This window comes from Manis pentadactyla, chromosome 16, assembly GCF_030020395.1.
Source record: "Manis pentadactyla isolate mManPen7 chromosome 16, mManPen7.hap1, whole genome shotgun sequence".
Taxonomy (NCBI): Eukaryota; Metazoa; Chordata; class Mammalia; order Pholidota; family Manidae; genus Manis; species Manis pentadactyla.
The window spans coordinates 26,559,005-26,579,027 of NC_080034.1; the positions used below are offsets into that span (position 1 = coordinate 26,559,005).

The window sequence follows — 20,023 nt, forward strand, 5'->3', positions numbered from 1 at the left end:
GCTGCCCTTGAACTACTGCTTTTGTGACACGCACTGCACTTGGCTTCCCTCCGCGTTACTCGAAGTCACGGGCGTGGTATATGAACGGATGGCGCACCTTTCCCAGGGTCCCACCGGCGCCTGGAGGCTCCGGCTGGCGCTCAAGGCCAAAGCCAGCCAAGGACAGTGAGGGGCCGCGCGAGCCCACGGGAGGGGCGGCCGTGGAGGGCGCCGAGGAAGAGCCTCTCACTGACCGAGTGTGGGAAGCACCGACATTTCGGACGGAAAGGCCCGGAGGGCCCTTCCCCCCAGCAGGGGAGCGGGGTCGGCCTCTCCTCCGCTGTTCTCCCGGCCCCCGGCCGCCCCGCAGGCGCGGCCCCCTCCCCGAGCGCGGCAGGGCCGCACGGCGCGGCGCGGACTCAGCGGCCGGCGGCGGGGGCGCCGGGCGCGGGCTGCAGCGGGGGCCCCAGGGCCGAGGCCAGGCTGCTGAGGGCCCTCGCTATGACGCCCAGGTGGCCGTTCATCGTCCGCAGCTCCGCCAGGATGTCCCCGACGCTGGCTTCCCAGCTCGCGGGGGCGGCGGGCCGGGCGCTGGGCGGCGGCGAGCGGTCCGCGTCCTGCGCGCGCCCCTCCCCGCCCGCAGCGCCGGGGCGCGGGGCGCGGCCCCTCTCGGGGCCCAGGGCGGCCGCCGGCCGCTCCCGCTCCTCGGCCCGGACGCCCGGAGGGGTGGCCGCGGGGCAGCCGGGCGGCCGGTCGGCGGGGCGCGGGGCCGCCTCCGGGGAGGCGACGACGACCGAGTGGAGGCCCGCACGCCGAGGAGCGCAGGGGCCGGGGGGCGCAGCGGCCGCGGGGAGCAGCGGGGGCAGCACCGAGGGGCCCGGGGAAAAGGCCCGGGGCTCGCACGAGGACGCGGGGGACGGCAGCGCGGCGCTGGAGGGGCCCGGCTCCTCCGAGGAGAGGAACAAGGTGGTCGAAGACTGGGAGTCCGACGTACTGGGCTCTGAATCTGTCAAGAAGGAAAGGAGAGAGCGTCACTCAGGCACCGTGGGTGTGTGTCACCTGTGTGCCCCGCTCCACGCTGGGTGTACAGGAACTGAGAAGGAAGGTGGAAATGTACTTCCTACCCCAGACGTGCAATCTAGTAAGAGGGAGTGGGTTACATGAAGGGGTCGTGTATTGAGAACAAAGTGGGAAGCATGAGGGGCAAGCAGGAATCCAAGGGCAGAGAGGGAAGGTCATGGAGTCCAGCAAGGCATCCTGGTGGGTGAGGATCTCCACTGAGGTCTAGAGAGGTGACACCCCATCCAGGCCCGGGCCGGGGAGAGCTGCAGCCTTTGGAGGCAGCCTTGCCGAGGACAGCAGGTGATGGCAGAAAGGAGGGCCCTTCCCCACTACTCTCAGAAGCAGAGGCATGTTAAACAGATGGTGCCCTCCGCTGTCCCAGCAAAGCCAGGATCTCAGGGAGGAGCTGAAAGACTCTGGGGCTGGAAAGCAGAGACAGTGCGATTCTCGCTCTGCCAGAAAATGCTGTGCAACCTAGGGCCAGCCTCATCCACCTCAGGGACTGTGTTATTTCCCCCATCTGCACAGCAGGCTGGGCCCAGGGAGGCCCCAGGACACTTCCAGGACTGATCAGTCTGACTTCTAAAGTCCTCTGCAAGCCCTGATTTCAGGTCCCAGCGGGCTGCTCTCAAAGATCTGGGAGTACTCTGCAAACCGACCTTTGTTGGTGCTCCAAATCCCTGTGCCTCTAGGTAGAAAGTGGGTGGCAGCGCTGTGTGACTGGGTATGGTAACAGGGTTTACCAACCTCAGATCAAAGGATCCACATCAATGCGAACGACCTTAACTCAGCTCTCTCAGCCACCCTGTTGGCTGCCTTGGGGGAGATGGTCTGGGTGCCTCCTGGAAGCAGTTCTGAATTTTGCTGGAGCCAAGTCTCTGAAGTCTCGCTCCCAATCCCAGCTAAAGTGTCCGCCTTTGGCTTTCTGCATTGTCTGTCTGGGAGCCCACCTTCACGCCCTGCCCTTCAAAGACAGAACTTGCTCAATTACGTCAGCCTGTTATCTTGGGGGGGGGCGGGGGGCGGTGACATGATGAAAGCCAGTGAGCAAGCACATCCCCCATTGCATGTGAACGTGTGTGCCCTCCCAGCTGGTCATGGGTGAGCTGTTCCTTCATCTGCGTCTGGCTGAGACTCAGAGAAGCCCTAATCATCTGCTGAGAGCTTGTTCCTCATCCATCCTGACTTCAGCATGCAACAATGTTCCCACAGGGCTCAAAGGCCCCAGATGTTTGGACATCCAGTTTGAGTGGTTGGGAATTATGTCTGATGGACCAGAGAGGCAGTTGTTTCTTGGGGGACAGACAACATTTGAGGAGAAGCTACCACTGTACCTAAAAATTTATCTGATGGAAATTTCACCAGTACTTTATTTTTTTTCCCCACAGAACTGCCTCTCCTCTACCAAAACTTAATTTCTTCAGGTTTCTGTAACGCTCTTTTGGATACCAAGGATCACAGACACTTCTAAGTATATAACTCCTGTAAGCTGAAAATGGTAAAAGAGAACTCTACAAGCTGGTGTTACTTGGAAAAGATGGTAATGAGCTTCACATATCCAACTCTCATAGCAGACAAGAGACCTTTGTGGTCAATCAGAAGTCTAATGTGAAAAATGAAATAGAGGCAAGCACACAGAATGTTCTAGCACAGTGTTTCCTAAATGGTAGGTGCGTGCCATGCCCCCTGGGACATTGTTAAAGGCAGGTTGTGATTCAGTAGGTCAGGGGAGGGGCCCGGGACTCTGCATTTCTAGCCAGCTCCCAGGTGATGTGAATGCTGCTAGGTCTGGGACTACATTTTGCATACCAAAGGTGTAGTCCAAATATACAAGTTTGGCAGTAAAACATAGGGTTCGTGACCACAGAAACTGGAATATCCAGGGATACAGGAGCAACTGGAAGCCTAATGTGACCATGAAGATTGTAACAGTACTGATGCTGATGACTCTCTTGGCTGTCAGGGGAATGAAAGAGCTGTCCTCTCCCACCATTAGTCTGATTGTCTCTGGCAAAGTCTTGAGCCAAAGAGCACTGGCTTAGGGAGGGCTGAAGATTTCTTAAAGAGGAAAGCCTTCCCTGATGTTTCAGCTAAAACTTCAAAACACGTTGAATTGTCAGGACTCAATCCACCCTGACTGGCACATAGAAATAAAAACAGAAGCACCTTTTTAACAAGTACATCACCTTCCAGAACCTTCTCCTGGATGTCAGGAAACTTAGTTACAGCCCCAGCTCAGCTAAAATCTGGGCTAAATCATTTATAGTTCTCTTCCACTCAAGTGACTTATCATTTTATCCCTGATGTGTGACATCAATTTTGAATCAGTGACATCAATTTTGTGTAGCTTCAGTGATTGCTACAAAATACTATCAGGGTCTTGTGACAAGCACAGCTCTTTGGGGATGTTGGAGCCTTTTCAGGTTCAGAGGGTGGAGTTAATCATACTCCTTCACCCATTCACATGGTCTCTGACCCTTAGCCTGCTTTGTTAGATTTCCAGGCATTATGACCACCTGACATTTTATTTATTTCTTGTAAACTGGAATGTAAGTCCTGTGAAAACAGGGATAGTGCTTATGTCATTCTCTGCTGTGCCACCAGGGTGTAAACAGCGATTGACCTTTAGTAGATGCTCAATAAACACTTGTTGATTGAACCTGTATAATCATCATCAGTCCGGAAACTCAACTCCAAATGCATAAACTGGTGCAGCTGTATGCTGTTATTTCACTCAGTGCTTCAGTTATTTATGGAGGCCATGCAATATTTGGAACATACTTACACTAAATAAATTCCTTGTTTACTGATATTCAAATTTAACTGGATGTCCCTTATCTGGACACCTTATGGAAGATCAACATTTTCATCCTGTTTCTGAACAAGGAAGCCAAAGCCAAAAAGGTTCGGTGTTTTCACAGACTTTCCAAGTTAGAAGGCATCTTTGTTATGGTTCGGGTTAACTACTTGAGATGTGGAGAAGAGGACCATTGAGAGAAAGGGGCTTGCAGTTTAGTGACACAGCTGAGACTAGAGCAGAGAAAAGCGAGGAGCACGGAGTCTCATCTCCTAGTCATCCATTCAGTCTCTGATCAGTCAGTCATGGAGCAAATGAGTACCAAGAACCCTTGCATGCCAGGTGCTGTACCAGGCTCTGGAGACACAGCCGAACCAGACAGAGTCTGGTCAGGAGCAGTCAGGGCCATTGGCTCTTGCCTCCCAGCAGATACCAAACCCATCTGGTGCATCAGCTTGGGGCAGATATCAAAAATTGCTGCACAGCAGACATCAGCTGTTTAGTTAGCACAGGTTTGCTGTAACACTTGGAGCCTCATCCTCACAAAGGTGTGCTAGAAGTCAGTAATATTGTAGCAATGTGGGGTGGTGACAGATGGTAACTACACTCACTATGGCAAGCATTTTGTAATGCATACATGTCAAACATTGTGTTGACCCTAAAACAATTATAATTTATGTCAACTGTATTTCAATTAAAAATTTAAAAAATTATTTACATTTCAATAAAAAATGTTTTAATTCAAAAAAAATATTTAAAGGACATCAGAAAAAATTGTATTTCAATAAAAAAACTTTTAAAACCAAAGGTGTACTAGAGGCTGGCTTGTGAACCAGGGTCACCCAACGATTAAGTCCAATTTGCCCACTGGCATGCCTTCCTCTCCATGTTGCTACCCCCATCTTCCTAATACATACAACCATTTGGGGGCTATGCTACTTCCTGAGGTGGGAAAGATGAGGTTTGACTGAATTTCAGAGATTCCTACAACCATCCCAGAAATCCCTCTGCAAAAGCCAGCTTTGAAAAACATATATAGCTAATAAGCATTTGACACATGTTCCCTCTCTCTCTGGAAACAAAATAATTGCAAATTAAAATAACAATAAATTATGAATTAAAATAATTATGAATTATGAATAATAAATTGCTATTCTTTACTTGTAAAATTTCTTAAGTATTCTTATGCCCGTACTCCTTGCTGACAAGATTGCCAGGAGAGAGGTATTCTAACACATTATAGTAGAGTAGGTCAGTATATCACCTTCAGAAAGCAATTTAGAATCGTGTTTCCACTGTTTGGTGAGGAAAGGAAATTGCCAAGTCATGTTATGTGGATGAGTTCAATTGTTTATTAAAAATGTGTAAAATAGAGATTGGGAGAAAATACATGGGGATGTTAGACATGTGAAGAGGTTATACTTTTCTGAATTTTCAAAGATTTCTGCACTGACCACATGTGCATATGTCTTCCCTACTCACTGGTCACTGACCTTCAGCAGAAAGCGAAGGCTTCCTACCAAGGCAGGTCAAGTCTTCTGACCACTTTCTTTTCAACCTTATTGCTGAGCCAGGCTGAATCATTTCTTGGCAACTATGAACCTTGAAAGTCTGAGCTTTTCTCTTTTCTGCATGCACTCGGCGTTCCCTGTCACCTCCATTGACTCCACTCCTGCCAGCCTGAAGCTTAGGCTTTCTCTGGGGAATGCCTTTGGAAGAGTTGAAGTGTGTAGCTGGCTATGGGAACCTGCAATTCATTTGCAAATAAGCCCTTCAGACCATCTCCCTAAAATCTGCTCCTTTCACTGTCTTCCCCTTCTTCGCAAATGACCTTCAGTTTGTTCAACCAATACCCAGGACTAATCCCTGATGCCTCTTTTTACTTCATGCCCCACATCCAATCTGCCAGCAATGGTTTATCGGCTTTGCCTTCCAACTATATCAGCACCTGACAACTTCTGCCTCCAGGCAGTGGTGCTTCTAGGCGGTTGAGCTGAGATTAGAAAATGGGTCTCCTGAGATCCAGGTCAGTGTTTTCTTTGCCACACCCAACAGCATACTCGATCTGAATGAATCATTTAGAACTCCCCTCTGGCTCTACTGCATCTCCCAGCCCTCCTGGGGCCACCCTCTACCACTTGGAAAATTATTTGCTGTGTCTTAGCCTTTTTAAAAAATGTATATTAGGTAATAGCTAAATTTATTCATTAATTCATTCAACAAATATTTATTGAGCACCTACAATATGCCCAACAGAATGCTTCACAGTGTGCAAAGCCAGACCTAAATCCTGACCTCATTCTGGGGGCAGAAAATAATCAAATAATTGCACAAACAAATGTGTAATTGCAGCAGTGATACAATCCACATGCTAAGCATCTAAAATAAGAGGGTTTGACCTAAGCAAGGAAGATTCCCTGAGGAGATGCTGCTTGAACAGAATTCTCAAGGATGAGTAGTTAAGTAGGAAGAGGAGAGAATGTTGAAGCATGAACAAGAGCCTGTGGCAGGAGGAAGTATTGCAAATATGTGAGACTGAGAGAAAGCCACTCTGACACAAGTGGAGAGAGCTAGAAAAGGTGAATTGAAGCTTAAGAGGAGAGTAGGAGTCAGGAGATACAGTGTGTGATGCACACCACCATTGTGACCACCCGATATCCATTCTCCTCTTCTTCCTTCTTTTTAGCTGGTCCATGACCATTTAGAATAAAGAGTGAATTTTCTATCCTGTCTTCCAACTAGCTGTAGCCATGTAACTAAATTCTGAGCAGAAAGATGCCGGTAGAAGTGTTCTGTGTAATGCCTCCTTCCTATGCCTAGGATTTAGTTGCAATGGCTGATGCTCAAGCTGCCCTATTGGGCCATGAGGTAGAAACCATATGATGACGACAGAGCAGAGCACTTAGTCCCTGATAACTTTGAGGAACTGCTGTGCCCATCCTATCCTAGCCAATTCAACTGTGGACTTGGCATATGAGAAAGTAAAATCCTATCTAAATCCCTATTAAACTGGGTTTTCTATCACTCACAGCCAACTAAATCCTGATACATAGGGCCTTGTTAAACTTGTTAAGAAGTTTTACATTATCCTAAGAGCAAGGGAAAGCTTTGGAAAAGCTTCAGGCATAAAGGTATGTGTGTGATATGATCGGTTTTATATTTTGAAAAGTTCCCCTATCTGCTTTGGGCAGGGGATAGACAGAGTAAGAATGGGGGACCAGTTAGGAGATTGCTGTTGCAGGTGAGAAATTACAAAATGATAGTGGCTTTTGCTAGGATGGCATCTCTGAAGATGCAGAAAAGTAGACAGATTCTAGGGATGACTGGAACATGAAAACGTTAGGACTTCTATCAGCAGGGATGCCTGCTGGTGGGGAAAAGGAGACATCAGAGAAATGGGTGCACTACCTGACTGCTGACTCAGAGCAAGTTTCCAGAAATTCTAGCTTCAGATGAGGAGCTTTCCCTTTCTTGTTCTCTGGAGTCTGGGTGGCCCCTTCCCAGCCCACACCCAGCCCTCCAGCATAGCTCAGCGCTGACACACCTCACTAAAGGCTGCCCTCAGGAACATTTTCCCAAGAGCTGGGTGCTGGGAGGAGAAACTGGGTAGCCTTGGGGGACTGGAGAAACAGAAGTCTGTTGGAAGAGGCCAAAAACTGTCTGCGGAAGAAGCAACCTCTTTCATCACTGTAGCCAGACCCTTGCCTTTGATGGTTCAGATTTGGCTGGGTCACCCCCTGCTCCTTTTTGGACACCCCGCACACCAAAGGGAAGGCGAGTGTCTGATGAACTCAACCCAATAATATTCACTTCTTTTATTTTCCAGAAAAGTCATGAGACCTACAGGGCAATCTTCTGGTTTTAAAACCTGGTGAGTCAAGTCGACAAATACCTCTGACTCAATCTGATCTCAAGTTCTCACCAGGCATCTCCCAGGAACGTGGCTCAGCAGGAGAGCAGGAGTTGGACAGCCCCGGCAGGGGACAGGAGGAGAGTTTCTCTGGAGGGGCTGAGAAGGGTTGGCTGTGGCGGAGCATTACCACTGACCATGTTCGCAGTAAGAGCCAGCATTCACTGAGTGCTTACTATCTCCAAGTCACATGCTTTTATCTCTTCCAATCTATATGGAAAAGTGTGTAATGGATTCTGTTCTCAATCCTATTCACTGTTAGGGAAACTGAGGCTCAGCTATGTTAAGTGCCCTGCTCATTGTCACAGAGCTGGACTATGAGTCAAGGCTGCTGATGCTGAGGGCAATTCGGTGTGAAGGAGGTCATGCACTTTGTGGAGATTTTGCAGGCCTGAGAGGGCCCCGGAGGAGAGCTAACATTTTTGGAGGGTTGGTTACACTCTAGGACTGTGATTTGCCCCCTTGACAGCCTATTAAGATACAGCCCGGAAGCTCTATAAACACTACTGATGGCCCTCACCAATTAAACCAGGATCTCTGGGGATGGTGCCCAGGCATCCTATGTTTTAAAAGCCCTCCAGGTAATTATAATCCTAATATGCAGCCAGGGTTACTCAACAAAAGCAGTTATCATATTTAATTTTTTTTGTTCCCATTTTGTTTCCCCGTTTCATCCCAACAGTGACCCTCTACCCATTTGCATATAGAGCAGCTGAGGCTCACAGAATTTGGGTAGTTCAGACAAAGCCCACGGCTGACAAGAGCCATCTTCTGATCTGTGCCTGCCTGACTCCCAGGCCGGCGCTCCCGCATGTTGATTCCCTTCTCTCTCATCTCTGGGCCTTCTCTATTTTGAAAGTGTGCCAACGTTTTTAACGTACATTTATTTTTTACTATAAATTTGCACCTTTTTGTTCAAGCACTGTTCAGGCCAGCTGCTGCAGAGAAAGAAGCCTGAAGTCTGTAACCTCTGAGTAGGGTGGGCTGGTCCAGCAGCCTTGGCTTCATCCAGGCGCTGCTACAGCCAACAGACCACACTCTCCCAAGAGCTGCCCCATAGCCCTGGCCAGGATGTGCCCTAGCTCTCTGGAAGAACACTGTCCACCCATGGTTGATCCCAGCCTTTGAGGGGCCATGGTCTGAATATCAGAAGGTCCAGCCCTGGGGAAATCCTTGACCTCTATTTCCAGCAATGTTTATGACTTTTCAGGAAGTGACATGGAAAAAGTCAGCACTTTTTACATCTGTGTGAATTAGCCAGCCTCTAACCTCCTAGTGTGTGAAAGCTGAGCTACTAAGTATTCATCAACATTTGAGCTAATGAAACAAAGTAGCTAAGGAGGAAGAAGGGCAGCCTCAGAGATTGATTCAAGCAGCCAAAAAGTGCTCCTATCCAGAGAACCTTCAGAGAAGGGGAAAAAAGGAAATGAAAGCCAGTATCAGTATAACCATGTCCATAGCAGCATTATTCACGATAGCCCAAAGGCAGAAGCAGCCCAAGTGTCCATGGATCAATGGATAAACAACACACACACACACACACTCATGCATGCACATGTAAGCGCAAAGGACTATTTATTCAGCCTTAAAAAGGAAGGACATTTTGACACATGCTATATGGATGAAACTTGAAGACATTATGCAAAGTGAAACAAGCCAGTCACAAAAGCCAATACACAAAATATTAGACAGTTCCTCTTGTAAAGTTTCTGGGGGTATTCAAATTCACAGAGATGGAAAGGAGAATGGCAGCTGTCAACAGCTGAGGGGAAGGAGTGGAGAGTTGTATTTAATGGGTGCAGAGCTCCAGTCCGGTGGAGTGAGCATGTTCTGGAGAGGAATGGTGGTGGTCATCAACCACCAGTGTGAAGGTTGTTAATGCCACAGAACTGTACACATAAAAATGGTTGAAATGGTAAATGTTACACTGTATGTACTTTACCACAATAGAAAAAAAATGGGTGGGGGAAGGTGTGACACCTTAATTCACAATGCTCTCCAAACACTTGAGAGGTCTGTCTGTGACATTTCCGGGACTGTTTGTAAAAGAGGAATGGGTAGAACTGATAACATAAATTGTAGTTGGACACATTATAGATCAGATGTGGGTTAAAGGCCCCTAAAAGGCCCCTAAGGATGCAGATCACTTGCCCAGTCCTGGACCTAAACATAAATGCATCATTGAAGATGTTTCCTTTTTCAGTCACCGGGGTGAAATATTCTAAAATAGCTTTGTTGAGACTATGTGGACATAGGCTGGAAGAAAGTGAAGTCTTGAGCCTGACATTTTGAGAATCCACTTTTAGATCCCAAAGTAGGATCCTGCTTTCATAAGCAAAGTGATTTGACCGCCCCCAGCACTTCACAGCCAGGCTCTGGCTCCCAGAGTCACACAGTCTCACCAGCACCAATGGCCACAGAAAAAAGGTGTGAATTGCTTCAGTTCAAGAGCTGAGTGATCCTCAGTCAGGCTACTGAGGATGCTCCACATTTCCCTTCCTCATTCATTCTGCTCCAACTATTCCTTGAAGGTATTAGGCACATTCCCACCTCAAGACCTTTGCACTTGCAGTCCATTATGCCTGGAAGGCTCCTCCCTTGGCTATCTGCATGACTCACTCCCTCACCTCTTCAGCCTTTGCTCAGTTACCTACCTTCTCAAGAGGCCTTTTCTAGACAGCCTAGTTGTAAGTACTATCCCAACCCCACTGCATCCAGTTTCTGTCCCCCTTGCCCTATGCAGCAGATGCTATCACTGTCCTGCTCATATCCCCAGGGCACTCCAGGTGGAGGCAATTAAATGTGCAGATGCATGAGGTACAGGAGATTGCAGCCTGAAGGCTGTTTGAAACAGCTGGAGTGTAAGGTGCACAGGGCTTGGAGACTTGAATGAAATGGCTTAAAAGGTAACAAGGACAGATAGATGGCTGAGGAGCTCATCTGCTAAGCTAAGGAATTTGAACTTCAGCAGGCAATGGAGAGCCACTGCAGGGTTTTAAGTATGAGAGTTATAGATTTGACTTGCATTTTAAAAGATTACTCTGGCAGTCGGCAGAACTGGAGGCAAGAAGACCAAATATAAAACTAGCCTCTTGGACATTAAAGGAGCGAAATGATAATACAGCAGAAAGAAGCACAAGACTGAAGTCCAGCCAACTAGTATTAGAAGCAATGTTTTTTCCTTGGAATAGACTGAATTTCAGCAAAAAGAAACTTCCCTGCCACCCCTTGTGGACAATACTGTGAATGTTGGCTCCTGCCATCGTTCCAGTTGGCCACCCTGTGACTTTCATGCATCACCATTCAATAAAAGCAAGCATGGGTTTTATGGAATTGTTTGTTAAGCCCTGAGCCAAGCTTTTCTACTCAGTCAGGCAGGGCTGCCCTGCCAATTTCTAAATTGGATGTTTTTTACATATAGGGTGTGAAGTATATCTCTGTCTCTGTGAACACACCCATTTGGAAGGAGACATGTGACTATATATAGCATCTTCATGTGATTTTTTGAAAAGACATTTATATAACCTGTATATTCCTTGGCATGAATACTTCTGTAGTGCGGAGAAAGGGGAAGACAGAAAGAAGAAGCTATTCCTTCACCATAACCACTCTGGCTCCTGAAGAAAAGTTCAAAATAGATTATGTTCCTCAGCTATGCCTCCAGGGTTGAACAGTTCCCGAATCAACCCATTTAATCGTTCCTCCTGGAGGGTCACTCACCTTTGAACTTCATTTTTTAACACTGTCATTTAAAAAATAACAATAACATGACACAGAGCAGACCCTGCTGAAGGGCAGGCCCCCTGCCCGCCCACCCGCTGCCCCCGGAAGAGCTCAGCAAAGGGGCCATCTCGCTTGTAAAAACGCGGGCTGCTTGATGAACTTGATGGAAAGAGCTGGGTTGTAAAAGACGGCATTTTGGTTTTAACAAGGCCAGGAAGCCCTAGGCAGAGCCAGCTGGGTAGTCTGAACAAACCCAAGAATATTAGAACCTGGGGTCACAGGGAGCTGGGAATGTGGGGAGGAATGTGGGGAGGACAGACAGTCTGGCAGGGGGCCTGGGGGAACAACTGGAGCCCCGCGCTGCCAGCGCCGCCAGCGCGAATCAACAGCCGGGACAGCGGGGCTGGAGCAGCGCTGTGCCCGCCGCGCGGGGCCCTCCTCACACCACCGGCGTCAGGACCTCTGGGGTGGGGCAGGTGGACGCACTCATGTCCGCTCAGCAGCTCAGCCAGGACGGCACCTCAGAGAAGATGCCTCCCTGGCTTGTTCCGGGTGCCCCCTTGCCCAGCTGCAGGCCACACTGAGGAAGGCGGCAGTGGGGTGCCCCCCCTGGACAGCGGCATGGGGCCATGGCCCCATTGCCCGAGGCAGTAGCAGCAAGGTTCTAGACAAGGGTGTTCCCAGGTCAGTCGCAGAGCAGAGGAAGGGGTTCAGGATCCTCTGGGACCCTCCGTTGTCATTTGGAAAAAGGTGACAATGCCCAGCTCTGAACACACTAGGTAAACATCTGTCACCTTGTGTCAGAAGCCGCGGCCCTGTTTCTCTTGGCAATCTCTGCAGCCCTGGGAGCAGACCCTGGCTTTGAACCAGTGGAGTAACAACTGATGCCTCTGGTGTCTGCTGCCACTTATTATCACCCCTCCACCCCCTGCACTTAGGCACAAATGAGCTTAAGTGATGGCAGGGACATATTGGGTTCTCTCATTGCCCCATCCAGCCACTTTTAATACCTAGTCCTGTTCAAAGAATTCAGAGATTAGACCTCCCAGCTTTGCCACTGGGTCTTTCCTCAGAAAGTCTTTTCTAATTTGAGTCTGAGCTTTCCCTTTTCTTCATTTCATGCCATTCCTCCTAATGATAACCCTTTGTGCCAGGCTCAATTATATACAAAGCTCAAACGAGCAACCCCAACTCTAAATTTGGCCCTCTCCATTGGAAGGCAAGGTCATGGGCATCTTTCTTTGCCCAAAAGGAAAGATGCTGCTCGCCAAGGGGAAACAAAGCCAAGGGTGGGAGAGGAGGACTTATGCAAAAATAACAGTCCAGAGGGAACAGACATATCAGAGCTGGCTACCCCAGGACACTGGGGCTTGAAGCTGATTCTGCATTTTCAGCTAGGCCTGTTAGGACCCTGCCTGACACAGGCATGCAGAAGCCACAGAAGTACTTTGATTTTTCCTTTTTAGAAGTGTACACCAGACAGACCCTACCTATGCTCTCACTGGAGGGTCAGCTGAGGGTGAAATGAGAGCATGCTCCGGGAATTTCCTGACTTCTGTGAATTTTTCTCAAGATCTGGCCGTGAGTCAATGTGCTGCACTGTGACCCCTGGTGTGACTTGCCACAGCTCTCCCCCTGCCATCTGGAACCCCATGAAAAGCATCTCCCTGCTGAGTAATTGAGGACGAAAATCCATAAGGCCCTTCATCCCCCCCAAACTTTCCCTCCCTCCATATACCCCCAAATTAGAGGGGATCAGGGAACTATATTTACACCACATTTATTCAGGATATTAATGTTCTCCAAAAGTAGACAAAGATCTTTATTCAGTTCGCCTCATTTCATAATTAAGCTCTCTTGTATGATTTATTTGATCTTTATATTTTGGGTATTTAGAGAATGGGAGGGGGCACGAGAAGAAGAATGGAGAAGAGAGGATGGGCATTGCTCAGATCTACAATGTCCTGACAAGGTCTGGGAACTTAGTCTGTCACTGAAATGTCCAGGGACCCTGGCTGAGGTAGGTAGGTAGGATTATCGGTTCAATTTTATTAATGCTGATAACCAATCTGAAATAGTCAAACAAAGCAGGTTAATTACAATCCCACATGTGAATGTCTGACTCCAGGACTGGATATCATTTGCTAGTGGAGACCAGCTCCAACCAGTTTCTGCTAGTGATGGTTTATAATTACTGCAAGAGTTTGGGGAAAGAGCTTGGATCAATGGCATCCTTAAAAAGATCCTGGGATCACGGGGAGCTGGGAATGTGGGGAGGAATGTGGGGAGGACAGAGTATAAAATGGAGACAGCTAACTGTGGAGTCTGGCCTCACACGGAGTTGTTGGGAACATACATAGAAGCATTTTGCAGACTGTCAGACGCTAAGCAAACAGCAGAAAACTGTCAATATTATCATCATTTGGGCACATGAACATACCACCGTGGGACCAAAGAAGAGGAAAGCGTTTTATAAATAGAGCACAGAATTTCTAAAGCCCTTGTGAGTTTAGGGACAATTGTCTTCATTCCTCTTTCCAATGCAGAAAATGGAGGGCAGACACCCAGGGAGAGGCGCTGATGAAAATGATCCCCCCACCCCTGCCATGCCCTAATGTCCCCCTGCCCACGTGGCCCCCTTCACACCCTTTCCGCCCAAGACCCTGAGGGAGAGCCAAACTCAGGAAGGAAAATCCCAATCTGAAGCAAAAGCTCAGTTCACAGAGCTCGTAAACCCCCTGTTGTTCTGAGGTAAACGTAAGATAAATATTTTCTGGGGCACTTTCGACCAAGATGAAGAGGGTACTTTCCCTCTTCTCCAACCCCCTTCTGGAATTCTCTTCCCCCATCCCTGCTCCCTTCCTGTATCTCACCACCACTGAAAAAGAAAAAAAACCATTTTCTGAATTGCTGCCTTTTCACTTACTTATGAAGGCAAAACAAGAGAATAAAATGAAGCCATCAGGTAAAAAGGAATCATATCTTAGCAAACTATGATTGTTAAACTGTTTCTAAATATTTATTATATAATATATATATTTATTATTTCAAATTTCCTTTATTATAATTTTTAAACATACATATATATATATTTTTTGAACTCACAGAACTTTTCCTTTTCCTAGCTGACCATTTACCAACGTTTGCCATTTGTTTGTTGAGGTGCAGGCCACCAGGGTAGGCCTGCCAAGAGGGACGAGGTACCGCCTGTTGGACCCTGGGGTCTCTCCGAGCACCACGCAGGCCTCTCCTACCGGCAGGCTCTGGAAGCATTTCCCTTCAAACCATCCACGCAGGAGTTCACCTCTGCATAAAATGAGCAGACCAACAGTCCTCCCTCCCAGGGGTAAGAATGAGGTTTAATTATTGCAAATCTGTGAAGTGTTATAAGGTCCTCAGATTAAAGAAGTTATAGGAGAAAACAAAAATATTCCAGACTAGAATTATGCTTACTTGTCATATTTCCTGTCTCTGCCCTCCAAGGTCTTACATTATTTGGAACGTGCACCGTGAACGACGAGGTCCTCAGAAAGCCTTCAAGTAATTCCTTGGCCTGCTTTTCCTTACCTGTTAAAAGACTCTTCTATTTCTACTTTTTTCCTAAAGGCAGCCAAAACCGTTTCCCTCCCACTGCACGTTGCCAGAATAGGAGGCAGCTGGTTTGGAGATGGAGCCACCCCCGCCTTGGTATTTTCTCTTTGTCTCTCATCCCTGCCTCTACTTTGCCTCTGCTCCCCACTTACACCTTCTGCTTTTAACACACCATATATTTTAAAACAAATTTGACTCTGAGCCCTTGGCTATGAAGTTTGTTTCTACTTCTCAGCCCGGTAGCCGAAACAAGGTACTGAATGTGCCGCTGACACGGAGCCTGGTGCCTAGGGGGGCTGCTGCAGAGGCAGAGGCCTGCCGCCCGCCCGAGCAGGCACCTGCCCACACAGGGCTCTGTCAGCCTCACATGCAGACTGTGGGAAAATGCCAGGCAGCTGCCAGGCCCCGTGAGGCAGCAACCAGGAATGCCTTGCCCCGGCCACAGCTGCGTCCCTCAACAGGTGCTGCCTGGCAGTGGGGGGCACCCGCGTGTGTCACATCTTCCTCCCACTGCCCAGAAACACACCCCAGGTCAGGGACACAAGCACGGGCTCTCTCCTACAGCAGCCCCATCCCCCACCAGCTCTGAGGCCACAGGAATTGAGAGCACAAAACAGTCCATGGCTGACAAAAAGCACCCAGAATCACGTTTCCTCTGCCCTCCACCCCCAGCATGTGGTTAACTGGACCCCCAGAGCTGCTCCTCAGCTTAGAAGCACCTCCCTTGCCTGACTGAGGAGATGGGCCTTCTCTGGCTGGCTCTGAGCAGGGCACCAGAAGCCGCTGCCACCCCCCCATACAGTCCTCACCCGAGATCCTTCAGGGCCCAACTTCCCTGGAAGAACCAAGTGAAGGGGAGTGAAGCGGGCCTGGGCTTGGGGACAGGACAGAACCGGGCACCTTCCCCTGGCCCTGGTTGTCACTCCTTCCTGCCTTACTCTCCTTCCCCTGTCCCCACCCCCAGCCCCACCACCATTTACTCTTTCTCTCCTCTGCTGCTGGTCTCCATTCCCCTCCTGTCTGCCCTAGCTTCTCACAGCAACCTGCTTGCCCCAGGGATCATTATCTCGGTGTGTGTGCATGTGTGTGTTGCTTCCTGAACAAGATGAGAGTGGGGACCATGTCTTACACACTTGCCCAGCACCCTCAGCAGTGTTTTACTCATCACTGCAGAAATGTAAACCAACTCAGAAAAACATCACATGTTAAATCCTGTGTGCTGTGTGTATAAAATCTCCTCTCCCAATCCCTTGTGCTTTGGGAAGAAACTTATTTACTGCGACTTCTTTACCTATATTTTACTTTATTATGCTGTGTTTTGCTTTACATTTCCCGCAGGCTGTTAAATGGAATGCCATGAAAATTCAGTTTCATGATCAAGTAATGCTGGTCCATTCTGAGTTGAACACAAAGTGGTTTTCTCACTGAACGAAGTTAAATGGTTTTCTTAGGACCGTGACATGATCAAGAACGTGGTAATCATCCACGAGACAGATGTGGAATTCAGAATTCAGGTTTTTACCTTGAAGCCCTTTCCTGGAGGACTGTTGTGAAGAGGTGACACCCTGTGCCATTGCTGCAGCGGCTGCCAGCTGTCTGGTGACTTATGCACAGTGCCCTGCCCAGGATACTGCTCAGGCCAACACATAAAGACCTGCACCTCTGCCTTCCTTCAATGCAGGATAGAATTGGCCTCATCTTCCAGAACCTTGAACTGTCCCAGACAGAAGCCCTTTCACAAAGGAGGGACTTGCTCAAGTCTTTGCTCTGGGGTGTGTTTCAGCCCAGGGTAATAAGGGGATATCCAAAGCTGTTCTTTCCACAATAAGACCTTCATACAAAGCCATACACCTCAGTTGTTCACCACCAGCACTACCAACTTAAGAGCAACACAAATATTGCAAAGCCTAGAACAGTATAGATCCAGCGCAGAGCTGGGATAACTCCTAACTACAACCCTCCTGCTGTCTGCCTTCTTGGATCCGGTCTAACTTCTTTTGAGTCCTTCATTAATCAACTCCCACCTCCTGGCTCCCCAGGGCTTCACTTTGGTGATCGATGTGACCAGGATCTGGGCCTGCACCCTTGCTCCGGAAACCTCCCAGCTGCCCTGTGGCCTGGACAGACATCCGTGGGCCCATTTTGTATTCTTCAAATCAGGGGGAAGAGAGGAGGGGTCTTCTAGCTTCCTGGGAATGTTGGCAACGTCAGAGAGTAGGGGCTGGGTGGTAGCAGGCGCTGTCGGGCTGAGCAAAGGACTGGGCCGGGGTGTTGGGAGAAGCCAGGCAGGCTCCTACAGGCACCACTGGCATCTGCTCCCCATGCAGATCAAATCTGGCCTCCCTCCCCACGGACACATGAGGGGACAGGAGGCCCAAAGGCCCCGCCTCATTAGATTCCAAGTACAGAATTACATGGTGAGAGTCCCCTGAGCTACCTTACCTGTGACAGCCTGTGCCATAGAAAAGATGGCCTCCAGCCCCCTCCCTTAGCTCTTACCCTCCTCCAGTTACGCTGGTCTCATCATCTCCACAAAGCCCTTTCTGAGAGGCTCTCATGGAGCATGTCCAAGTGGCTGCTCCTTTGACCCTGCCAAGATTTAGCCCATGGTGACCATACCTCCATCTTCCTAACTGGCCCACAAGGGGTGAAAGGGCAGGACGTGGGGGAGAACGCAGGCGAGCACAGGATGGGGTGGTTTCTGCCTCTTCCCCACTCCCCCAAGCCAACCGCCAGGTCAGTGCCTCCAATGACAGACATTTGGAAGCCAGCTCTAAGCATTTTGCCCAGTGTAAGTCAAACGGAAGCCCAAGCAGAGAAGGTGCCTTTCCCAGGAGACAAAAGTGCTCAGGGTAAAGTCTCCTTGTTGCTCCTCTGTCCTCCTGACTGGGACTCACACAGCCTTCATCAGCCTGGTGGGAGACTTCAGGACGCCTAGACCAAGTCCCTGCCCTTCACCCTCCCTCTCCATCTGCAGGGACCTGATGCTGGCCACTGCCCCTGACCTGCTTCCCCTCCCTGAAGACTCGGCACACAGTCAGGGCTCAGGGCTGAGGCGCCCGGGGGTTGGGGGGGGGGGCCAGGAGAACCACAGCCTGTGTGTGTGTGTGTTAGGACACGCTCTCCAAGGACAAGGGAAAAGGGGGGACATAGAAAAGGGAAGGGCAGGGGAGGGGAAAGGAAAGGAGAAGAGACAGGGAGGAACATTAGACCAGGGAGCCTTTAAAAAGGAACTTTCTCTTCCCAAACAGAGGGATGCGACCTGGGGAGGAAGGCCCCAGAAGGGAGCACATACAAGTAAATATAAATAGTTATTTTAGGACTCAGTGGAGAATGGATGCTGGTGGTCTCCCCCTGCTTCCTGGTGGGTCGGCGTTCATCCCAGGGAGGAAAACTGGGCCATCCCAGCCCTGGCCCTGCGGCCCGACGGGACGGCCAGCGCGGAACCGCAGTGGGCGGCCACACGGGCGGTGGCCCCGGGCCGCACCTCGAGGCGGCCAAGCCGTCTGTGTGAGCAGCACTTTGATATCTGGCCCTGAAAGGGCAAGTTCTCAAAGCCCCCATTCATGGACCCTACACTCAGGAGCAGCAAACAGAAAAAAATTGTTTCCCCGTCAGCTAGGAAGGTGGGTTCCTGTTTATGAATCAAAGACCACATAAAGAATGCATGGTTACAAATGTGCTTTCTGAGGAGCACGGAAGCCAGTGACTCGATTTTTTTAAAAAAAGGGGAAAAAAATTCCATCCGGTGATTACCTGGGACAAAAAGCTGCCGCTGCAGCCCCCATGTTAGTTTTAGAAAAACAATTCCGCAGAAGTACAGGGGGCCTGTTTTCAGCAGACCGGCCCCCACTGAGGGCAGCGTAGCTTCCCAGGGGGCCGGCTGAACACAGCCCCTGCCAGCGGCCCCAGTGGCAGGGTCGGCAGCCGCGCGGCTCAATGTCCCCTTCCTCCTGCTAGCGCCCCTCTTTTCCTTCCTTCTGAGTTTGCAGCAGTGAGAAACACCCAAGGGGATTTTTTTAAAGGTCATTGGCAATTAGCTCCCTGTGGAAATGGGGGAAAGTGGAAAGGAGGCCCTTGGAGGAGGTTCAGAGAAACCGGGGTCCACCAGGCAAGGCGAGCCCAGACCACCAGGGGCCCACCCTCCGTCTGGGACCACGGGCCGCACTTCCCGCCTACAGCAGCCACCGTGCAAAAGGAATTCATGAGCAAACTGGAGATAAGATGGAGGCTCGGGTTCTCCTTTGAAGCTTAATTAAAGCAAACGGATCAGCTTTACCCCGCACATGCGGCAGACTACCCAAATGGCGAAGATAATCGCTAACAGGGAGCAACGTGATTCCAGGGGAAGGGTGCAGGGGAAGCTGCCTCAGGCTTCCAGGGCAGCAGAGAAAAGTCTGATCTGCAATAATTAAATACAAATCGCTCCTGGGGGGCCGAAAAAAAAAAAGTCCTTGCTCTCTCCAGATAAGAAGGAAAAGAGACTAGCGGCAGAAACGGATTCAGGGCTGTCTACATTTAATTTATTTCTCTAGCGGATTCCAACTGATTTCTAAGCGAGGCGATCAAACAAGCCTGTCACCAAATCACAAAGGCCTCTCAAGTATGCTCAGAGGGCACCCATCCGGCTCCCGGACCACCAGCGTGTTTTATGATTTCTTTATACCGCAAATACTTGGCAGTGCTGAAATTGCCCAGTGAAATCAACCTGGGGCCTCCTGCGCAGTCCCGAGGCCCTCTCCAAGTGCTTGCTGGAGCCCAGCCCCAAACAGCCTCTGCTCATCTTATTCTAGTATCACAGAGAAACATGTCCTCCTTCCCATGCCTGCCTCCTGCCTGCTGGGAGTGAGGGAAGGTCTCCATTCAGAGCGTGTGGTTGCTATTGACAGACCACTGTTGTTTTCCATACACACAGCCGCAGATTCGGTCAGGATGAGGTGCCCATGGGTGACAGCCAGGTC

At 49.6% G+C, this 20,023-nt stretch overlaps 1 protein-coding gene across 2 annotated transcripts in view; it reads right to left on the minus strand.

The window, feature by feature from the left end:
- Positions 1–360: 360 nt before the first annotated feature.
- RUNX2 (RUNX family transcription factor 2) overlaps positions 361–20,023 on the minus strand; it is a 306,364-nt gene continuing 286,701 nt past the window's right edge. For both annotated transcript variants that reach the window (XM_057494090.1, XM_057494091.1), the window contains one exon: positions 361–985. In XM_057494090.1, coding sequence (XP_057350073.1) covers positions 399–985 — 587 coding nt within the window. In that variant the 3' untranslated portion in view covers positions 361–398. The remainder of the gene's footprint in view (positions 986–20,023) is intronic.